The following is a 20,509-nucleotide window of genomic DNA, read 5'->3' as shown; positions in this document are numbered from 1 at the left end:
TTTGTCGTCCGTGATTGACTTGCCACATACTTCTTGTGTCTGAGCCGTTGAATTGTGACTTTACTTTGTCTATATACTGATGCTTAGCTTGTTTGATTGCCTTGCGGAGGGAATAGCTACACTGTTTGTATTCGGTCATGTTTCCGGTCACCTTGCCCTGATTAAAAGCAGTGGTTTGTGCTTTCAGTTTTGCTCGAATGCTGCCATCCATCCACGGTTTCTGGTGTGGAAGGTTTTAATTGTCGCTGTGGGTACAACATCACCGATGCACTTGCTAATAAACTCGCTCACCGAATCAATGTATACATCGTTGTTGTTCGACGCTATCCGGAACATATCCCAGTCAACGTGATCGAAGCAATCTTGAAGCATGGAATCAGATTGATCGGACCAGCGTTTAACAGACCTGAGCATGGGCGTTTCCTGTTTTAGTTTCTGTCTATAGGCTGGGTGCAACAAAATTGAGTTGTGGTCAGATTTGCCGAAAGGAGGGCAAGGGAAGGCTTTGTATGCATCGCGGGAATTTAGAGTAACAATAATCCAGGATTTTGCCAGCCCGGGTCGCACATTCGATATACTGATCAAATTTAGGGAACCTTGTTTTCAGATTAGCCTTGTTAAAATCCCCAGCTGCAATGAATGCAGCCTCGGTGATGTGGTTTCCAGTTTACATAGAGTCCAATGAAGTTCTTTCAGGGCAGTCGAGGTGTCTGCTTGGGAGGGGATATACACCACTGTGATTATAATCGAAGAGAACTCTCTTGGTAGATAATGTGGTCGGCATTTGATTGTAAGGAATTCTAGGTCAGGTGAACAAAAGGACTTGAGTTCCTGTATGTTGTTATGATCACACCACGTCTCGTTAATCATAAGGCATACACCCCCGCCCTTCTTCTTACCAGAGAGATGTTTGTTTCTGTCGGCGCGATGCGTGAAGAAACCAGGTGACTGTACCTGTGTTAAGTTGTCTGATTCATAATTTTCATCTCGAATAGAAGTAGCGGGACTTTTGTCAGAGGTTGCTTGTGATTGCTAAGGACATTTTATGAACTTGGCCAGATGATTCTGCTTCTTTGGTGCATTCTTCACATACGATTTGGCAAATGTACACAGCTTTTCCTTCTACATTAGCTGCAGTGAAACGTCTCCACACGTCAGATAGTGCCTGTGGCATTTTCCTGTAAAGATTCAGGGGAAAAATGAGTATAAAAAAACATACAATTCCATGTACAGATAAATACTTAGATTAAACAACTCCTTTGTAAGATAAATGTTTTAAAATGAAACGTACATGGAAACAGGTGAATTAACACTCCTCAGTTAGCAGGCACAAGCAAGCTAAAACACACATGGTAGCAAAAACTAACTAGCAGAAATTGTTAACAAGTTAGAAATGATTTAAACACTTTGTTGTAGGCTACCATTTACTATTTAACAAAAAATCATGTATGTCATATAAAATATATTCAATAGCATCTCATAAGTGTGCAAGATCTTGAGAATCAGCTGTACATGTGATGGAAGAATGCACTGTGCATGCAGAGGGTTGCAACTCCATTGACTTGGGGATAGTTTAACCAAAATATGCCACAAGACCTAGAATTGCCTTGTGTATCCCTCAAAAAGGTTCACTGTTATAAGCTAACTTAAAAAAAAATCATAATAATAATTTAAGCCCAGGAATTTGGGGAATTTTGCTTATCTTCCCATGGAAAGTTTCCTTCGCTTTGCAACTCTAGTGCTGGGTGATTAGTGCTTTTTGGGGTCGTTTTGGTTCTATTATTAAAAAAGAATCGTGATTGTCATAACGCATACTGCATTTAATGACAATTGTATTATGTGGATTGAATGATGTACCAACACAGAATAAAACATTTTAACAAAAGTCCCATGATGGTAGTGACTGCCCATTACTGCACTTATTAACCATCATTTATTTACATGACTATTTACTTTATAAATATTTTTGTATATTTCAGTTGTTGGGTATATTACGTTTTGTTTTATTTGATGACTTTTTATTATTTAATTCCAAGTCATCTCATCTCTATAGAGCTGCTGTCTGACAAAATCAGTGTTTTAATCGTTCTTGAGTAAATAAGGCATACTTTTACAACTGCTCAGTATCAACTATTTTCAGGTAGAGATACCGCCCAAAGCAACTGCTCCCTATGCCTCTCACTCATGTGTCTTCTGTCTCTTCTCTCCCCCTGTGTGCCCCACACAGATTGGACAAGTAGGCGCGAAATTGTTTATGGTCATGTTGGTTAATTACTGCGCTAATCTATGTAGAATATTGGCCTGTAGGAAACTATAACTCTACTATATCACACAGTTTGGACGTGATCTGATTTATCTCTATTGGTAAAAAAAAAAAACATCTGATGTTTTGGTTATTTGCTCAACACTACTTTGTTTACAAACATTGGAGTAAAACGAGTTTGGATGGGGTATGACATTTGTACTAAGCTCGAGGCATTTATAAGTTGTATACTTCAAGAATCAATGGGTACTGCAACTGCAGATTGCCCTTTTTAAATAAGTGCACACTTGAATTAATTGGAGAGGAAAGGTAGTCATGTGTCTGCCTGTTTTGGCATTTTAACTGATGCATGTGACAAAACAAACCCATGGTTGTCATCAAATGTAATTTGTCACTTGCTTCGTAGACTAACAGTGAAATGCTTACTTATGGATTATTTTCCAACAATGCAGAGTTAAAGATGAGAGGAAAAATAATACACAAAATTGAGAGACACGAAGAATAAAAACCCAGTGAATTAGAAATAGCATGGCTATACATATAGGGAGTACCCGTACCGAGTCGTACAAGGGTACGAGGTAATTGAGGGAGCTATGTAATGTACATACCGATAGGGATAAAGTGACTTGGCAACAGGATAGATCATGGGCAGCAGCAGATGTGCAAAAAAAAGTTTGACTAAGTGCAAAAAAGGGTAAATGCAGCTAGTCCTGGTAGCTATTTGATTAGCTATTTAGCAGTCTTGTTTAGATGTCTTGTGTCTTGGGGGTAGAAGCTGTTCAGGGTCCTGTTGATTTCAGACTTGGTGCATTGGTACTGCTTGCCGTGCAGTAGCAAGGCAAACAAGTCTGGCTTGGGTGGGTGGCTGTCTTTAACAATGTTTTGGGCCTTCCTCTGACACCGCCGGGTATAGAGGCCCCACGTGAGTCAAGATGCTGTCGATGGTGCAGCTGTAGAACTTTTAGAGGATCTGAGGGCCCATGCCAAATCTTTTCCTCCTCCTGAGGGGGAAGAGGTGTTGTCGTGCCCTCTTCACGACTGTTGGTGTTTTTGGACCATGATAGATCCTTTGTGATGTGGATACAGATGAACTTGAACCTCTCAATCCACTCCACCACAGCCCTGTCGATGTGAATGGGGGTGTGCTCACCCCTACGTTTCCTCTAGTCCATGATCAACTCATTTGTCTTAAACGTTGAGGGAACGGTTGTCCTTGTCCTGTGAATTGGAGTGTGTCCAGGGTTTCTGAGATGATGATGTTGATGTGAGTCATGACCCGCATTTCAAAGCATTTGATGGCTACAGATGTGAGTTCTACGGGGAGATTGTCATTTAGCCAGGTTACCTTGGTATTCGTGGGCACAGGGACTATGCTGCCCTACCAAGCAAAAAGGCAGTATCTGCTCATAGCGTGGAACTGAGAAATATGGTTTTTTATTTATGTTGGTTTCACAGTAACTTTATGCAGTTCCTGCTAACATGACCCCCATTTTCTCAAAAACACAATACAATAGAGGCAGGATGATTAAGCATGTATTTAATGTAGCAAAAAATGTCTAACTCATTTTTTACCAAATGAGCAGTTACTGCCTTTTTGCTTATAAGGGCAGAATTGTGGTCTGCTTGAAACATGTATGTATTACAGGGAGAGTTTGAAAATATCAGTGAAGACCCTTTCCTGCTTGGCAGCTCATGCTCTGAGGACATGTGCTGGTAATCTGTCTGGCCTTGTGAATGTTTACCTGTTTTAATACTCACATTGGCTATGGAGAGTGTGATCACAGTCATTTGGAACAGCTGGTGCTCTCACGCATGGTTCAGTGTATCTTGCCTCAAAGCGAGCATAGAAGGCATTTAGCTTGTCTGGTAGGCTCATCACTAGGCAGCTCATGGCTGGGTTTCCCTTTGTTACCTGTGATAGTTTGTAAGCCCTGCCACATCCGACGTGTGTCAGAGCTGGCGTAGTAGGATTTGATCTTAGTTCTGTATTGACGCTTTGCTTGTTTGATGGTTGGTGGTAGAAAAATATAATGATGGTAAATAGTATGTTGTACAGCTTATCATAAGGTATTCTAACGTGAGCAGAACCTCGATGAGACGCACACCCCCTCCCCTGAGCTTCCCCAATGCTGTCGTTCTGTCATGCCGATGTATAGAAAAACCAGCTAGATTAATGTTTCTTGTTCCACCACGACTCAGAGAAACAGGGTATTACAGTTCTTCAGATCACGTTGATGGGATAGTCTCAAACAGAGCTCGTCCAGTGATTACACGTTAGCCAGTAGCGCCACCTACTTCTTAGTGTCAGGGATTTGAGCCTGGTCTGGGATAATCAATATGTCCTTCGACTCATTGCCGTAAAAGTCCTCATCCAAATCGAGGTTGGTGGCTTTTCTGGTTTCCAGAAGCTCTTTTCGGGCATCGGAAACGATGGTGTAAACATTATGTACCAAAAAAGTTAAGATCAACACCCAAAAACACAAAATAGTTCAATTGGCCAGGAGCCCGTGAAACGGCTGCTATTCCCTCCAGTGCCATTGTTTACAATATGTGCTATGCTACCATGTAAATGACACCCTTTCTTCCTTCCTCTTCTTCTTCCCTTTAGGATGATTCCAAACCGCCATACTCATATGCACAACTGATAGTCCAAGCCATTACAATGGCACAGGACAAGCAGCTCACACTAAACGGAATATATACTCACATCACCAAAAACTACCCCTACTACAGGACTGCAGACAAAGGCTGGCAGGTGAGAAATGGTGTCTTTCAATACAAATAATTTCAGTGAAAATGGTGCCTGTGAGTTAAAAGATCAGAACCTGTTTTGAATAGCATTAGGATTCCACCACATGGTTTTATTTGAAATACCAGAGCATAGCCCCTCAATTTTTTTTTTTCCTCCACATTTTCTTGTTTCAACATGGATCAACATCCACAATACTAACTTAATTGACAGAGGGAAAATAAGTCTGTACGGAATAAAAAATATACCTAAACATGCATCCTGTTTGCAACCCGGCACTAAAGTAATACTTGGCAAAGCAATTCACTTTTTGTCCTGAATAAAAAGTGTTTGGGGCAAATCCAATACAACACATTACTGAGTACCACACTCCATATTTTCAAGCATAGTGGTGGCTGCATCATGTTATGGGTATGCTTGTAATTGTTAGAACTGGGGAATAAATGGAATGGAGCTAAACACAGGCATAATCCTAGATCAGGGGTACTCTTACTGTATGAGGTCCAGAGCCTGCTGGTTTACAGTTCTACCTGATAATGAATTGCACACACCTGGTGTCCCAGGTCTAAATTAGTCCCTGATTAGAGAGGAACAATGGACAAAATACAGTGGAACTGGTTTTGAGGTCGAGGGTCCTAGAGGAAAACCTGTTTCTCTCCGACACTGGGAGATGAATTCACCTTTCAGCAGGATAGTAATCTAAAACACAAGGCCAAATCTTCACTGGAGTTGCTAACCAAGTAGTCCGTGAATGTGGCGGAGTTACAGTTTTGACTTAAATCTGCTTGAACATCTATGCCAAGACCTGAAAATGGTTGTCTAGCAATGATCAACAACCAATTTTGAAAAGAATAATGGGCAAGTGTTGCACAATCCAGGTGTGGAAAGCTCTTAGACTCACGTTCCTCATTGCTGCCAAAGGTGTTTCTACAAAGTATTGACTTGCTTGTGAATAATTATGTAAATTGGATTACTATTTAATTTTCAATCAGTTAGCAAAGATTTCTAAAAACAGGTATATTGTGTGTAGATGAGTGAGACTTTTTAAATACATTTTGAATTCAAGCTGTAACACAACAAAATGTGGAATAAGTAAAGGGGTATGAATACTTTCTGAGGGCACTGTGTATTAAGATGTGCTTTGACTAATATGCAACCTTGTAAAAGTACACATTCACTTTGGCTTCAAACTGAAGGGCGGTACATGGCTTATCCCATCTGTTTCCTTGTTGTTTTTGAGCATGTGCCATTGAACTGTGATGTGAATAACAGCCTTGGCTGCAGTGTGTTCGTACTAACACGACGGCGTATTCTGTTGTAGAACTCGATCCGTCACAATCTGTCACTGAACCGCTACTTTATTAAAGTAGCCAGATCGCAGGAGGAACCGGGCAAGGGCTCGTTCTGGAGGATAGACCCGTCCTCAGAGGGCAAGCTCATGGAGCAGGCCTTCAGGAAACGAAGGCCGCGGGGTGTGCCCTGCTTCAGGACCCCCCTCGGACCCCTCTCCTCCAGGTATGGATCTACTCACTCTCTCAGGTTTCAGTCACATGATGAGCTCGCTGCATGCTTTACTGGTGTGGTTTTGGGTTTTTTAAATTCTTAAGTTTTTCAATATTTTTTCAGTGTTTTGTTACTTTTTAAGTAAATACCTGCAGTCAGCTTGTGTAATATGTTAGGAGATGAAGCACATCGTGTTCTTAATTTCACCTGTCACATTATTTTACATTATGAAGCATAGTTCCCAGAACAGTTGAGCCAGTCGTGGGGGGCGGCAAGTAGGTGGTTAGAGTTGGGCCAGTAACCGAAAGGTTGCTAGATTGAATCCCCGAGCTGACAAGGTAAAAATATGTCGTTCTGCTCCTGAACAAGGCAGTTAACCCACTGTTCCTAGGCTGTCATTGAAAATAAGAATTTGTTCTTAACCTCTCATTTTGTCTGTCATAGTTGAAGTGTACCTATGATGAAAATGACAGGCCTCTCTCATCTTTTTAAGTGGGAGAACTTGCACAATTGGTGGCTGACTAAACAATTTTTTGTGTGTGTGTGTATGTGTATATATATATGTATGTATGTATGTGTGTGTGTGTGTGTGTGTGTGTGTGTGTGTGTGTGTGTGTGTGTATGAATGGGTACTGGGAACACAAGGTTGGATATATTATTATAGACCTGCTAGATCTACTGTCTCATTTATATTATGACAGACCAGCTGTATCTACTGTCTCCATTTCACTTTGGCCATTGTTGTGGGCCTGCCCTCCCCTCAACAGCCTAAAATAGGCTATTTCATTTCACAAATAATATTTTATATTATTAATTTCAAACAACGGCATTAGCATGAGAAGAACTTACCAGTCCAAAACGATGTCCTCTCCGTTCAAAAAATATTCCTCCATTTGGGAATCGCTAAATGAATCGTCCTCGATCAATTTCTTCTAAAATTGTGTGTACATCTGTATATCTAGACTCTAGATTTAGCTTTCCCTGACTTAGTCGCCATACTGATTGATATATAAACAGCTGAATATGCGCTTTACCAAAACAATGCTGTGCGCAACATGCGTTGCTCCTTCCGGTATGAAACTTCAATGGCGAATGACCCTCTTTACGCCGGAGTTTACTGCATGGGTTGGTCTTCCAACACACAAACATTACATATTGCCGTTTACCTCAGCTCAATGGCTATCTACCCAGCTAGATTTCAAGGCGATCAGTGGTCATTGGGTTAAAATACAGTCAATCAACGAAACAGTGGGCAAATCATTGGTGCAAAATGATGTCAATACGTCCCACGAAATGACCCATCAGGTTTGGTTGTGTTACAAACAAACCAGTTGATTGCAATGAAACCAAACATGACTGGAAAAGTCACGTTTTGTGTGTGTATTTACCTCGAGTGTGTCAGAATTCACAAAAAAGCGGTTCACAAAATGTTTCGTGTTAGGCTATAAAAATTGATTTTATCAAACTAAAGACCATTCATTGTGTAATAATGAGCATTGGGATTGCAAACAGAGGAAGATCGTCAAAGGTAAACAATTTATTTTATTGCAGTTTGTGATTTTGTTACGCCTGTGCTGGTTGAAATAGTTGTTTTTTATGGGGCTCTATCCTCAGATAATCGTATTCTTTCGCAGTAAATCCTTTTAAAAATCTGACAATGCAGTTGGATTAACAAGATTCTAGGCTTTCGAAACATGTGAGACACTTGTATTTTCATGAATGTTTAATATGACTATATGTAGCGATCACCGAATGTTGTCGAATTTCATCCCGCTACCGGGTTCCGTGTGCAGAGAGGTTAACTGACTTGCCTAGTTAAATAAAGGTAAAATAAAAAGTTTGTTTGTAAATAGCACAATGGGAGAAAGTGTGAGCAGTTGGTTCCAGCTGTGTATTGACAGTCAAGTGTTTTTTTTTGCTTCAATAGAGGGATCAGGGATGTGCAACTAGTTTTCCTTCACAGAAAACACATTAGTGTTCGTCCTTCAGACAAGCATGTTTCAAAACTTTGTTCATTTGCACAATGTCTCACATTTACATTTGCTTGTAAATGTCCAAACTTGCCAAAAATGACATTCAGTAGCTCCTATCTAGGCAATCCAGTTCATAAAGTTATTTGTGTATGTCTTTGCAATTAATTTATATTAGTTTGCACTCTTTAGCATATTTAGTTGGCATCCTCCATGGAAATGTTTCATTACTTGTGCAAATTTTGTTACCATTCTCTTAATAGACGGCCAATAGTTGTTTTGTTTTTTTGGTGCGGCCTTGTGTACTAAGCCGGTAATACTGTATATCCCTGAATGCGATCAAGATGGTATGACAATATGAAAGTATGGATACCGCCCAACTCTAAGAGACAAAAATACTTTCCCCAAAACCTTCTCAATTAAATGTTATCCGCAAAGCATGCTTACCAAACCATGATTGTTTGATCAATCGGGTGGGCTCTTAATTTTTATTTTATTTAGCAAACTCTGTCGTGACATGCAGCAGCAAAAACATTGCTAGACCAGCACAGTCCACAGTCCTCAAAATTCTCAATTAAAGTGCTATTGCATGCAAATTAAAATGTATTTTTTTCCAGCCCCCAAAAATGGTCTTCAAATGTGATTTTAAGTATTGGTGTGTACTCATAACATCACATGTCATTGTTTCTCTAAGAATGGTTGCAATTTTGAGTGAAAAACTATAAGAAATCCCAAACCAGGAAAAATATAACGGTACTGAATTTGGGAAAATACTGTGTATTTGAAGCTCGGGGAAAAAAAATGTATTTTGTGATATGTTTCATAATTTAAAGTAGCTCTCTTGATATAAAAGGTTGGACACCTCAGCTTTACTGTTAGATTGGCATGTTTGTGCCATCACCTTGTGGCCATATGTGGTCACTATAATATTCCCATTGGGAAAGTGTGACTCTGGTGTAGTGTGACTAGGGTGGTAAATTTCAATGCATATGTAAATCTACGGTATTTAAAAAAAAATCTGTTTTTCCCTTTTACAGGAGTGCCCCAGTCTCCCCTAATCACTCTGGGGTGCTCTCGGCCCACTCGAGTGGGGTGCAGACCCCTGACAGCCTATCCCGAGAGGGTTCCCCTGTCCCCATGGAACCAGAGCCCGCTCCGGCCCCGCCCCCTGCCACAGCAGTCCAGCCCAAACTAGCTGTCATCCAGGAGGCCCGCTTTGCACAGAGTACACCAGGTGAGAGACGCCATTTTTGTCCAATCACTTTTTTATTTATTTTTTACCTTTATTTAACCAGGAAGGGCTCATTGAGATTTCAAATCTCTTTTTCAAGAGCATCCTGGCCAAGATAGGCAGCACCAAGTCATTACAAAAATTACAGACACACAACATGAAAAGCTACAAGTAATTTAGTAAAAACCATAGAATTCACAAGAGTATAACAAAATCAAAAACTGGAAATTAAAAACATTTGTCAGGGAATCAGTCTCAAGATCATTCATCAGTGATTTAAAAATCCCAATCGGGACAACTTCTTGTAAGGCATTCCAAGACGATGGCGCAGAGTACATAAAAGCTCTTTTACCAAATTCAGTTGGGACATTTGTAACAGTTAGTAGGATAAAGTCCAGCGAACAAAGAGAGTACCCACCACATTTCTGAACAATAAAAATGCCCAAATAAGAAGGTACTAAACCAAAAATGGCTTTGTAAATAAAAGTATACCATTGACTAGAGAAGGCCAGCCAACTCTGGTATACAAAGTGCAGTGCTGCGTAAGGGTATTGCAGTTTAAAATAAATCTCAAAGTGCCATGGAAAAGGGTGTCAATTGATCTCAAACGCTGAGCGGAAGCTTTCATATATAAAATATCCCCATAGTCTAGTAACGGCATAAATGTAGCTGATTACTAGCCTCCTTCTGGCTTCAAAAGAAAAACTAGGCCTTATTCCTAAAATAAAATCCCAATTTCAGCTTCAATTTTTTTGTAAGTTGTTGAATATGCAATTTTAAAAGAGGCCGTCATCAATTAAAATTCCAAGATATTTCTAAGAGGTTACAACCTCAATCTCCTTGCCCTGATAGGTGAAAGGTTCAGAGGTCTATTTCTTGCTTTAGAAAACACCATTAGTTTAGTTTTGTCAGTATTGAGGATAAGCTTCAATTGACACAAGGTTAGTTGAACAGTATAAAAATCAGTTTGCAAGTTCTGGTAATCTTTTGTAAGAGACGAGGTACAACAGTAAATAACAGTATCATCAGCATAAAAATGAAGTTGCGCATTTTGGGCATTTTTGTCTAAATCATTTATATAAATAGTGAATAAGAGAGGACCAAGTACAGAGCCTTGGGGCACACCATTAAAGACAGACAATTTAACAGACATAAGCCCATCAAATTGAGTGCACTGAGTTCTATCCGACAGATAGTTAGAAAACCATGCAACTGCATGCTCTGAAAGACCTACACTTGACAATCTCTGCCTTTTTAATATAGCATGATCAACTGTATCAAAAGCTTTAGAGAGATCAACACAATGTTGTTTTTTGTCAAGGGCTTCAGTAATATAATTTAAAACCTTCATGGCTGCTGTAATTGTGCTATGCTTCTTCCTGAAGCCCGATTGGTACATTGATAAAATAGAGTTAGTAAATAATAAACTCTTAGCTGTTCACGCACAAGGGTTTCAAGTATTTTCACCAGTGGTGACCGCTTGAGATTGACCTATAATTATTTAAAAGAGTTGTATCTCCCCCCTTTTAAAAGTGGTAGGACAAATGCTGATTTTCGGAATTTCATTACATTCCAGGGTTAGATTGAACAGATATGTAAGTGGTTCAGCAATGAAATCAGCTGCCAGATTTAAAAGCAGGGATCCAAAAGATCAGGACCTGCAGGCTTTCTCTGATCTAAGGATTTCAGGGCTTTATGTGTCTCCTGCACTGTGAATGGCAAAAAGCTAAACGTTTGATCAGCTCTCACTGGTTCATCCACACAGGGTTGTACAGAGACAGAGTACACTGAATCAAACAGCCTACCAGATGATACAAAGTGCTCATTGACACAATTCAGCATTTCAGTTTTGTCATATACAGCAACAGAGTCCTTCAAAACACATGACGTTAATTCATTAACATTACTGTTACCAGACATAGACTTAATAGCCTTCCAAAACTTTCTAGGGTCATTCAGGTTATCAGTGGGAACTGACATAAAACATTCAGACTCTTCTCCAATCCTATGTACAAATGTGCAGTCGTCACATGTGGATCCTCCGTTAAAGAAAGCTATTGTTTTTCCAGGCTCCCCTCTCAACAGCCAGCCGGTGCTCATCACGGTTCAGCGTCAGTTACCTCAGACCCTAAAGCCGGTGACCTATGCCATGGCCACACCTGTGACTACCAGCACCAACCAGAACCAGCAGCCCGTCATGCAGACGGTGCACGTCGTCCACCAGATCCCTGCCATGTCTGTCACCAGCGTGTCCGGGCTCAGCACCGCCAACACCTACACAGTGGCCACCCCCACCATGGTCACCCTCCAGGCTGAGCCCCAGGAGAACGGAGACTACTCAGAGGCCAAAGGTGAGGGCAGGGAAGGAGAATGGTGTAGTGTGTGTGGTTTCAGCCAGGTATACGTAGGTCTGTTTTACCCTTGACCAAAGCATCTGTGTCTGTGTATATGTGTTGTCTTAGTAAATGTATCTCATGTTGATCAGTTATTGTAGTGCTCGTTTGGTGTTATGTTATTAGAAGTCATTGACATCTCTCTTCTTTTTTTCTATGTTTGACTATAGTAAAAGTAGAATCTGTTCCAACCATCTCCCACGCCTCTATAGGCGGTGGCAGTCGCATCATCCAGACGACCCAGTCGGCCACGCCCTTACAGACGCTAACCTTAGTGCAGCAGCCCCTGGGCCAGCACCAGCTCCCCATAAAGACTATCACACAGAACGGCACCCACCTGATGCCAATGCAGGCTGCTGCAGGTGAGACACTGACTTAGAATGGATCCTGTCAAAGCTCTTTATCCGCATCTGTAGTCTACCACTGCTCTGACCCCATCTGTAGTCTACCACTGCTCTGACCCCATCTGTAGTCTACAACTGCTCTGACCCCATCTGTAGTCTACAACTGCTCTGACCCCATCTGTAGTCTACCACTGCTCTGACCCCATCTGTAGTCTACCACTGCTCTGACCCCATCTGTAGTCTACAACTGCTCTGACCCCATCTGTAGTCTACAACTGCTCTGACCCCATCTGTAGTCTACAACTGCTCTGACCCCATCTGTAGTCTACAACTGCTCTGACCCCATCTGTAGTCTACCACTGCTCTGACCCCATCTGTAGTCTACCACTGCTCTGACCCCATCCGTAGTCTACCACTGCTCTGACCCCATCCGTAGTCTACCACTGCTCTGACCCCATCCGTAGTCTACAACTGCTCTGACCCCATCCGTAGTCTACAACTGCTCTGACCCCATCCGTAGTCTACAACTGCTCTGGCCCCATCCGTAGTCTACAACTGCTCTGACCCCATCCGTAGCCTGCAACTGCTCTGGCCCCATCCGTAGCCTGCCACTGCTCTGACCCCATCCGTAGTCTACAACTGCTCTGACCCCATCCGTAGTCTACAACTGCTCTGGCCCCATCCGTAGCCTGCCACTGCTCTGGCCCCATCCGTAGCCTGCCACTGCTCTGGCCCCATCCGTAGCCTGCCACTGCTCTGGCCCCATCCGTAGCCTGCCACTGCTCTGGCCCCATCCGTAGCCTGCCACTGCTCTGGCCCCATCCGTAGCCTACCACTGCTCTGACCCCATCTGTAGTCTACAACTGCTCTGACCCCATCTGTAGTCTACAACTGCTCTGACCCCATCTGTAGTCTACAACTGCTCTGACCCCATCTGTAGTCTACCACTGCTCTGACCCCATCTGTAGTCTACCACTGCTCTGACCCCATCCGTAGTCTACCACTGCTCTGACCCCATCCGTAGTCTACCACTGCTCTGACCCCATCCGTAGTCTACCACTGCTCTGACCCCATCCGTAGTCTACCACTGCTCTGACCCCATCCGTAGTTTACAACTGCTTTGACCCCATCCGTAGTTTACAACTGCTCTGACCCCATCCGTAGTCTACAACTGCTCTGACCCCACCCGTAGTCTACAACTGCTCTGACCCCATCCGTAGTCTACAACTGCTCTGACCCCATCCGTAGTCTACAACTGCTCTGACCCCATCCGTAGTCTACAACTGCTCTGCCACTGCTCTGGCCCCATCCGTAGCCCCATCCTAGCCTGCCACTGCTCTGGCCCCACTGCTCTGGCCCCATCCGTAGCCTGCCACTGCTCTGGCCCCATCCGTAGCCTGCCACTGCTCTGGCCCCATCCGTAGCCTGCCACTGCTCTGGCCCCATCCGTAGCCTGCCACTGCTCTGGCCCCATCCGTAGCCTGCCACTGCTCTGGCCCCATCCGTAGCCTGCCACTGCTCTGGCCCCATCCGTAGCCTGCCTCTGCTCTGGCCCCATCCGTAGCCTGCCACTGCTCTGGCCCCATCCGTAGCCTGCCACTGCTCTGGCCCCATCCGTAGCCTGCCACTGCTCTGGCCCCATCCGTAGCCTGCCACTGCTCTGGCCCCATCCGTAGCCTGCCACTGCTCTGGCCCCATCCGTAGCCTGCCACTGCTCTGGCCCCATCCGTAGCCTGCCACTGCTCTGGCCCCATCTGTAGCCTACCACTGCTCTGACCATCTGTAGTCTACCACTGTTGTGAGTAGTCCCTGTTTGTTTAATTAACTAGAGTTCATGCAGCGTACTTGTCAGGGCTGCTCTGCAGTGTGTTTGTGTATCTCGAAGGGCCATATGAATCCCTGTCTGGCTGGAGTTTCCGACACTGTTTGGAAAAGTACACTTTTTATTGGCATATGTTCTAAGACATTAGATTACTTAGCAGAGTATTCCATCAATTCCGGCACTGAAATATTTCTATTTTTTTCCTCATCTTCCTCCCCATGTTCAGCCACAGCTGTTGCGAGTCCTCTCCACTTGCTGGCCACTCACGCCTCCGCTTCAGCCTCCCTCCCGACCAAACGACAGAACGGAGCCCAGGCGGCCAGCGATCAGCCCAACGCTAAGCGCATCAAAACAGAGGAAGGGGACAGCGCCACCCGCGCAGCAGATACGGACTCGTCGGCAGCCAATGACCAAGCCAGCCACCACAACTAGTCTTCTGCATCATCACCACCGTCTTGTTTTTTTTCCCTCTCCTTTCCTACCATTTATTTCCCCCTTCTTCCATTGACTCCCAAGGTGCCAAAAGGAGAAGATTTTCAGTTGGTTTAACCATTGTAGAGGATTGGAAAATATGACCACCCCTTAAAAAAAGACTGAAGAGAACATTTAGTTGAGATTTGAAAAAAGGACAACTAGGACAAAGAAGAACTCTAATTTGAAGGTACCCCTGTGAGACATCGCCACGGAGGAGGAGGATGACGACTACTCCAAGACCACAGGAAGCCTTAACAACAATTAACCTTTAACATGATGAGCTGAACTTTGACCACCTGCAGCGAGCAGTTTGACTGAGGCCCATGTTAGCCCGGCGGTCGCACGGTACCTCTGTCTCAACTACCTCAGTGCAGATTGGGGGCCACAGTCAAGGGCACCACTCAACGGACCCATGGGATGACTGGATGAGGTGACCAACTAGCAGCATGACAAGCATTTGACGCAGACATGAAATATCAATGAGTGCATTCAGAAAAGGGGATCAAAACAGTCGGAGCCAATTCCTGGACCTTTGGCAGCTAGCCTTTCATATACTGACCTAGCCTTATTGCTGCTGTAAGTAGAAATGCAGTATTTTGTTGTTCATATGTGGACCATAGGATCTGTTTTTGGATGTATTTTCATTTATATAGGTAAAAAAAAGTGCTAATAATTGAAATAAAGAAAGCATTACAGCAGTGGGGTCTAACATTTCAATCACTCCACCTGAACTTCAACATTCTCGCTGTTACTTTGTATGTGGACTTTTTTTCTGTTCAGTGTCGTTTCTTTTTACAATTCTATCAATGGAGTGTTTTTCCCCCCTGTCACATCCACGTTCTGTCATATCCAAATCAATTTGCTTTGCTACACTTACATATTTTCATACTTGCACAGATAACCAGTAAGATATAAACATATTAATTCCATGTGTAGTTGATCAGATGCCTCCTCATCGAACTTTCATGTAACAGACTACAGAAAAGTACCCGAGCCGTTAACGCTTGAATCCTTAGTTGAAACTATACCAAAGGGGTCACTCCACCTGTTTTTGGTCAAAAGCTGAGGGATGGGCCTGGAGAAATGGAACCACTCTCAGATTGACAGACAGGGCTATGGATGCCAGGACTGACTATCCATGATATCACAATTGTGGTTTTAACCATGTTTTGAGACTATACCGTGCTTTACATTTCCATTGTTTACAAACATTGGCGTAGAACAAGTTTATATTCTGATGGGGTACGAGAGTTGAACTAAGCTCATTAGGCGTTTTATAAGTTATTATTCAAGAATCGAGGGGTATATATCATTCATTTTAAGTCAAATGGGTGTAGCAACTAAGGATTCTAGCTTTAACTGTACATTTAACAGAAGAAAAGAGCTGTTTAAAACCAGACCAATTCTGCACTTGGTAAAATGTTTTTTGTTTCTCTCGTTATCCTTGGCTGTGGTGACTTCGGTGTGGACAGACCCTTTGCTTGATTATTTCATTCTGTTCCGACAACCTGACGAGTCTGTCTTCAGATTGTATATGTTCCAAACTAAAGAAGATACAAGTGATGGATATTTGTTCCACTTCAGTGGATAAATGATTTTTTTTATTTTATATAAATTAATTTAAAACCTTTCACTCTCTATTTTACTTGTCCAATGGTTTCACCACAACAGTGATCAGATCTTCTGCTCTCAGTACGCATTTAATTCACAGATGTTTCAGAGACCACATGCTAGAGCAGCTGATGGCAGACTGCACCTAGAAGCAGCGTGTGACCATTCTATTGCCTCTGGCCAGATTATCCTCCTTCAATTATACATGTTGAATAGCTGCCGTTCAACAACAACCAGCAGGTGATTGCTAACGGACCACAGCCACCCATTCCTTTTAGCCTTTAATCTTTCTGTGAATTAGGATTTTGACAGTGCCCCGATTGACCACAGCGGGGAAGTAATTGGCATGGTAAGGCAAACCTGCCTTCACATCACATACACTGTGCACAAAACAAGATCACCTTCCTAATATTGAGTTGCGGAACCCTCCCCACTCAGGACTTTGCTCTCAGAACAGGCTCAATTCGTCCGGGGTGGACTCTACAAGGTGTCGAACGCATTGCACAGGGATTCCACAAGCATTTCGCTACACCCGCAATAACATCTGCTAAATGTGTATGTGACCAATACAATTTGATTTGATTTGGCCCATGTTGACTCCAATGCTTCCCACAGTTGCCAAGTTAGCTGGATGTCCTTTTGGTGGTGGACTATTCTTGATACACATGGGATATTGAGCATAAAAAAACCCAGCAACGTTGCAGTTCTTGACAAACCGGTGCACCTTGCACTTACTACCATAACCTGTTCTAAGGCACTAATTATTTTGTCTTGCCCATTCACCCTCAATGGCACACATACACAATCTGTCACAATTGACTCCAGGCTTAAAAAATCTTATTTAACCTGTAAACCCCCCCCCCCCCCCCCCCCCCCCTCATCTACACTGATTTGAAGTAGATGACAAGTGACATCAATTAATGAATTGTAGCTTTCATCTGGATTCCCCTGGTCAGTCTGTAGTGGAAGGAGCAGATGTTCCTAATGATATGTACACTGTGTATATCATCACCTGTGACATGTAAAACAAGCAGCATTTGCATGCTGGACTAAAATGCTTCACTCATTAGTATGATTCTGTCATACTCTATTTGGCATGACATTGTTGCATTGTCATAGCCAGGGTTTGTTAGAATTCCTGCTTGGTATTGCGTGTGTGTGAGATTCAGTTTAGCTTTACTTTCTTTCTGATTGGGCATACCCCTAGAATGCTCGTGTCAGATTTGTATGACTTCACAAGCAACAATTAATGCAGTCATGACACGCATGCTAAATGAAACTCAATGCTTGTCTTTCATCCTAATAGCAAAGCTATTTAAAAAAATAAAAAATAAATCCCCCTCATCAATCTACACACACTACCCCATAATGACAAAGCCAAAAACGACCCCTTATTTACTTAAGTATTCAGACCTTTTGTCATGGCAATCAAAATTGAGCTCAGGTGGATACTGTTTTTTGATAGTCGTTGATGTTTCTACAACTTGACTTGAGTCCACCTGCAGTAAATTCAATTGATAGGACATGAATTGGAAAGACACACACCTGTCTATGTAAGGTCCCACAGTTGACAGTGCATGTCAGAGCAAAAACCAAGCCATGAGGTTGAAGGAATTGTCCGTAGAGGCTCGAGACAGGATTGTGTCCAGGTACAGATCTGGGGAAGGGTACCAAAACATTTCTGCAGCATTGAAGGTGTTCAAGAACACATTGGCCTCCATCATTCTTAAATGGAAGACGTTTTGAACCACCAACACTCTTCCCAGAGCCGGCCGCCTGGTTAAACTGAGCAATCGGGAGGAGGGCCTTGGTCACTCGATGGTCACTGACAGAGCTCCAGAGTTCGTCTGTGGAGATGGGAGAACCTTCCAGAAGGACAGCCATCTTTGCAACACTCTTATTAGTGACCTCATGCTAAGACTGATTTGCATGATAAAACAGAGACAAATGGAGATGAATCTATGGATGATTCTACATAGAACACCACAGGGATTCTAGAAGACTGTTGCTGTTTACATTACACTACTATAGCCTGAATGCCAGTCTTTTTGTGCTATCATGCCAACTCGTCAATAATTGTCATGCCAAACTTTGGCTTTACAATGTCAGCAATGTAGTTGGTAAGAGCACAAACCGACGGGCACTCAGGCTAACACTACTGAACTTATTTATGGTGAAACACACTGAAAGGAATAATTGGTTCAACGATGTGAGTGAACCTCTATTAGCTACTCACGTTTTCCCACAAATAGCACTACTAATCTCAAATGATTAGCTCTCAAAAAAAATTGTTTGTCTTGAAGAAGCAGTGGTCAAAAACAACATGAAGATATGGGCTTCATGTTCTTACTACCAACTGGTAAAAGCACTCATTGCTGTAAAAAAAGATTGCTTGTTGCTGTAACAAGAATGTGACTGTGATCGTTTAGGCTGCTGGGACTGCAGTGTTTCCTCACCTGTAACACTTGTAATTTAGTAGGCAGTGTTAACAGATGCTGTTTACGAACTAATGAAATGATATGTCCTTGTGATGCAAAACTTCTCTTTTGTAAACAGTCTACTGAGAGCTCAGAACAAAACAAGTCGGTTTGGTCTTTTTGGGACTCATAACCTTAAAGGTCACTGATAATTCAATGAAAAAGAGGATAATCTGCATTTCACAAACCTGGAATGTTGTGTCTTATCAAATGTGACCCAATTATTTTAGAAGGGTAATGTCTGTTGTGTTGGGAGTTGCATTTCTTGATGTCCAGTTGTACGTCAGTGGTTTCATTTCAGGTAATGCAAACAAGGCCTGCCAGAAGCCAGAATAGGCCTGCCAGAAGCCAGAATAGGCCTGCCAGAAGCCAGAATAGGCCTGACAGAATAGGCCTGACAGAATAGGCCTGATACCCCTAAGCTCTAAGTAACTAGGTGTGGACCCCAGGACGAATAGCTGCTGCTTTGGCAAAAGATGATTGGGATCTGAATAAACCAATAAATTAACATTTTGATAACTCCATAAAATATATATTTTTAAGAAGAGTAGTATCTCTTTTCAAGAAAGGATTGACACAAAGTTACTTGATCATTTTATGTCAGAACAAATGTTATACCATAGGCCTATCCTAGTTTTGCTAGGTTGTTTAATGAGCATGAGCACCAGACCAGAGATCACACCCTCTGGTTCTGCCTCCTAAGGAAAGAGAGAATTCAGAAATATGCAAAAGGGGGAGTGCAGTTATGAATGTCTTTGACACAGAGCTGCCCCAGTAATTCAACTGAAATCCAATCAGGTGTAATAGTCTGTATATTATTGCCCATGGTGATAATCATCTACTGTATAGTGCTCCTTTTTTAATTAGCATTATAGGTTGGTGGTGTTGGTAAACACAGTCAGTGCAGAGACAGGTGGGAACCAAGGGCATTCAAAGCAACAGAGTTACAGCTTAATGAACACATCTCTGTTGCTTCAGCTGGCTGTGTAGGTGGCGTTTCCATAGAAACCAGGAGCTTGGAGCAACTGCTTTGTTGAACCTGTGATCCACTGTCATTTTAGTTGGAGGATGGATATGGGATTTGATTGATGGAGGGAATTCGTCTGAAAAATAGATCCTGGAAGTCAGATTTATTTATATGGATATTATTAACATATTTTCGTGTGTCTGCCCAAAAAGAGAGCAAACATTTCCTGAAAAAGCCAACATACATGTGAGCATTTATTTCAGAACAAGTTAGCCAGTAAATGGCAAAGATCACTGGGACCAACAACCATTTTAAGCCTGACTGACACATGGCTTTGACCAGGAAAAGAAACATGTAAATGGTTCTCTTGTGTCTGCCATTTTCTCTAAGAATGTAACTATGTTAAGGTTCCAATCCTCTGATACCTTCTCATCCTGCTCCATAATAAACAGCTCTGTGGATTTCTAGTCAATTTCATGTTATGCACAATGGTTATGAACAAAGTGTGATAGGATTAATTAAACAAATAATCACATCCCGTGTTCAGACTAACGATGTACTGTTAGTGCTTCTACCATTCCAAACACATCTATCAGCTTCATGGAGTTTTCATTGTGATCCTGCTATTTTAAAATACAATACAATTATTCACTTGGGGTTCTTGTTGTGAAGTAACAAATGCAGAACAATAATCCCTTTTGTGAG

General features: G+C 42.5%; 1 protein-coding gene across 1 annotated transcript in view; it reads left to right on the top strand.

The window, feature by feature from the left end:
* The window catches only part of LOC139364962 (forkhead box protein K2-like), a 35,899-nt gene extending 19,517 nt beyond the window's left edge, over positions 1–16,382 (top strand). The window contains exons 4-9 of the mRNA XM_071102239.1: positions 4,872–5,018; positions 6,334–6,527; positions 9,523–9,719; positions 11,786–12,067; positions 12,280–12,471; positions 14,502–16,382. Coding sequence (XP_070958340.1) covers positions 4,872–5,018; positions 6,334–6,527; positions 9,523–9,719; positions 11,786–12,067; positions 12,280–12,471; positions 14,502–14,707 — 1,218 coding nt within the window. The 3' untranslated portion in view covers positions 14,708–16,382. The remainder of the gene's footprint in view (positions 1–4,871; positions 5,019–6,333; positions 6,528–9,522; positions 9,720–11,785; positions 12,068–12,279; positions 12,472–14,501) is intronic.
* The last annotated feature ends 4,127 nt before the right edge of the window (positions 16,383–20,509 follow it).

This window comes from Oncorhynchus clarkii, chromosome 13 (genome assembly GCF_045791955.1).
Source record: "Oncorhynchus clarkii lewisi isolate Uvic-CL-2024 chromosome 13, UVic_Ocla_1.0, whole genome shotgun sequence".
NCBI lineage: Eukaryota > Metazoa > Chordata > Actinopteri > Salmoniformes > Salmonidae > Oncorhynchus > Oncorhynchus clarkii.
This window is presented reverse-complemented; position numbering and strand designations above follow the sequence as displayed.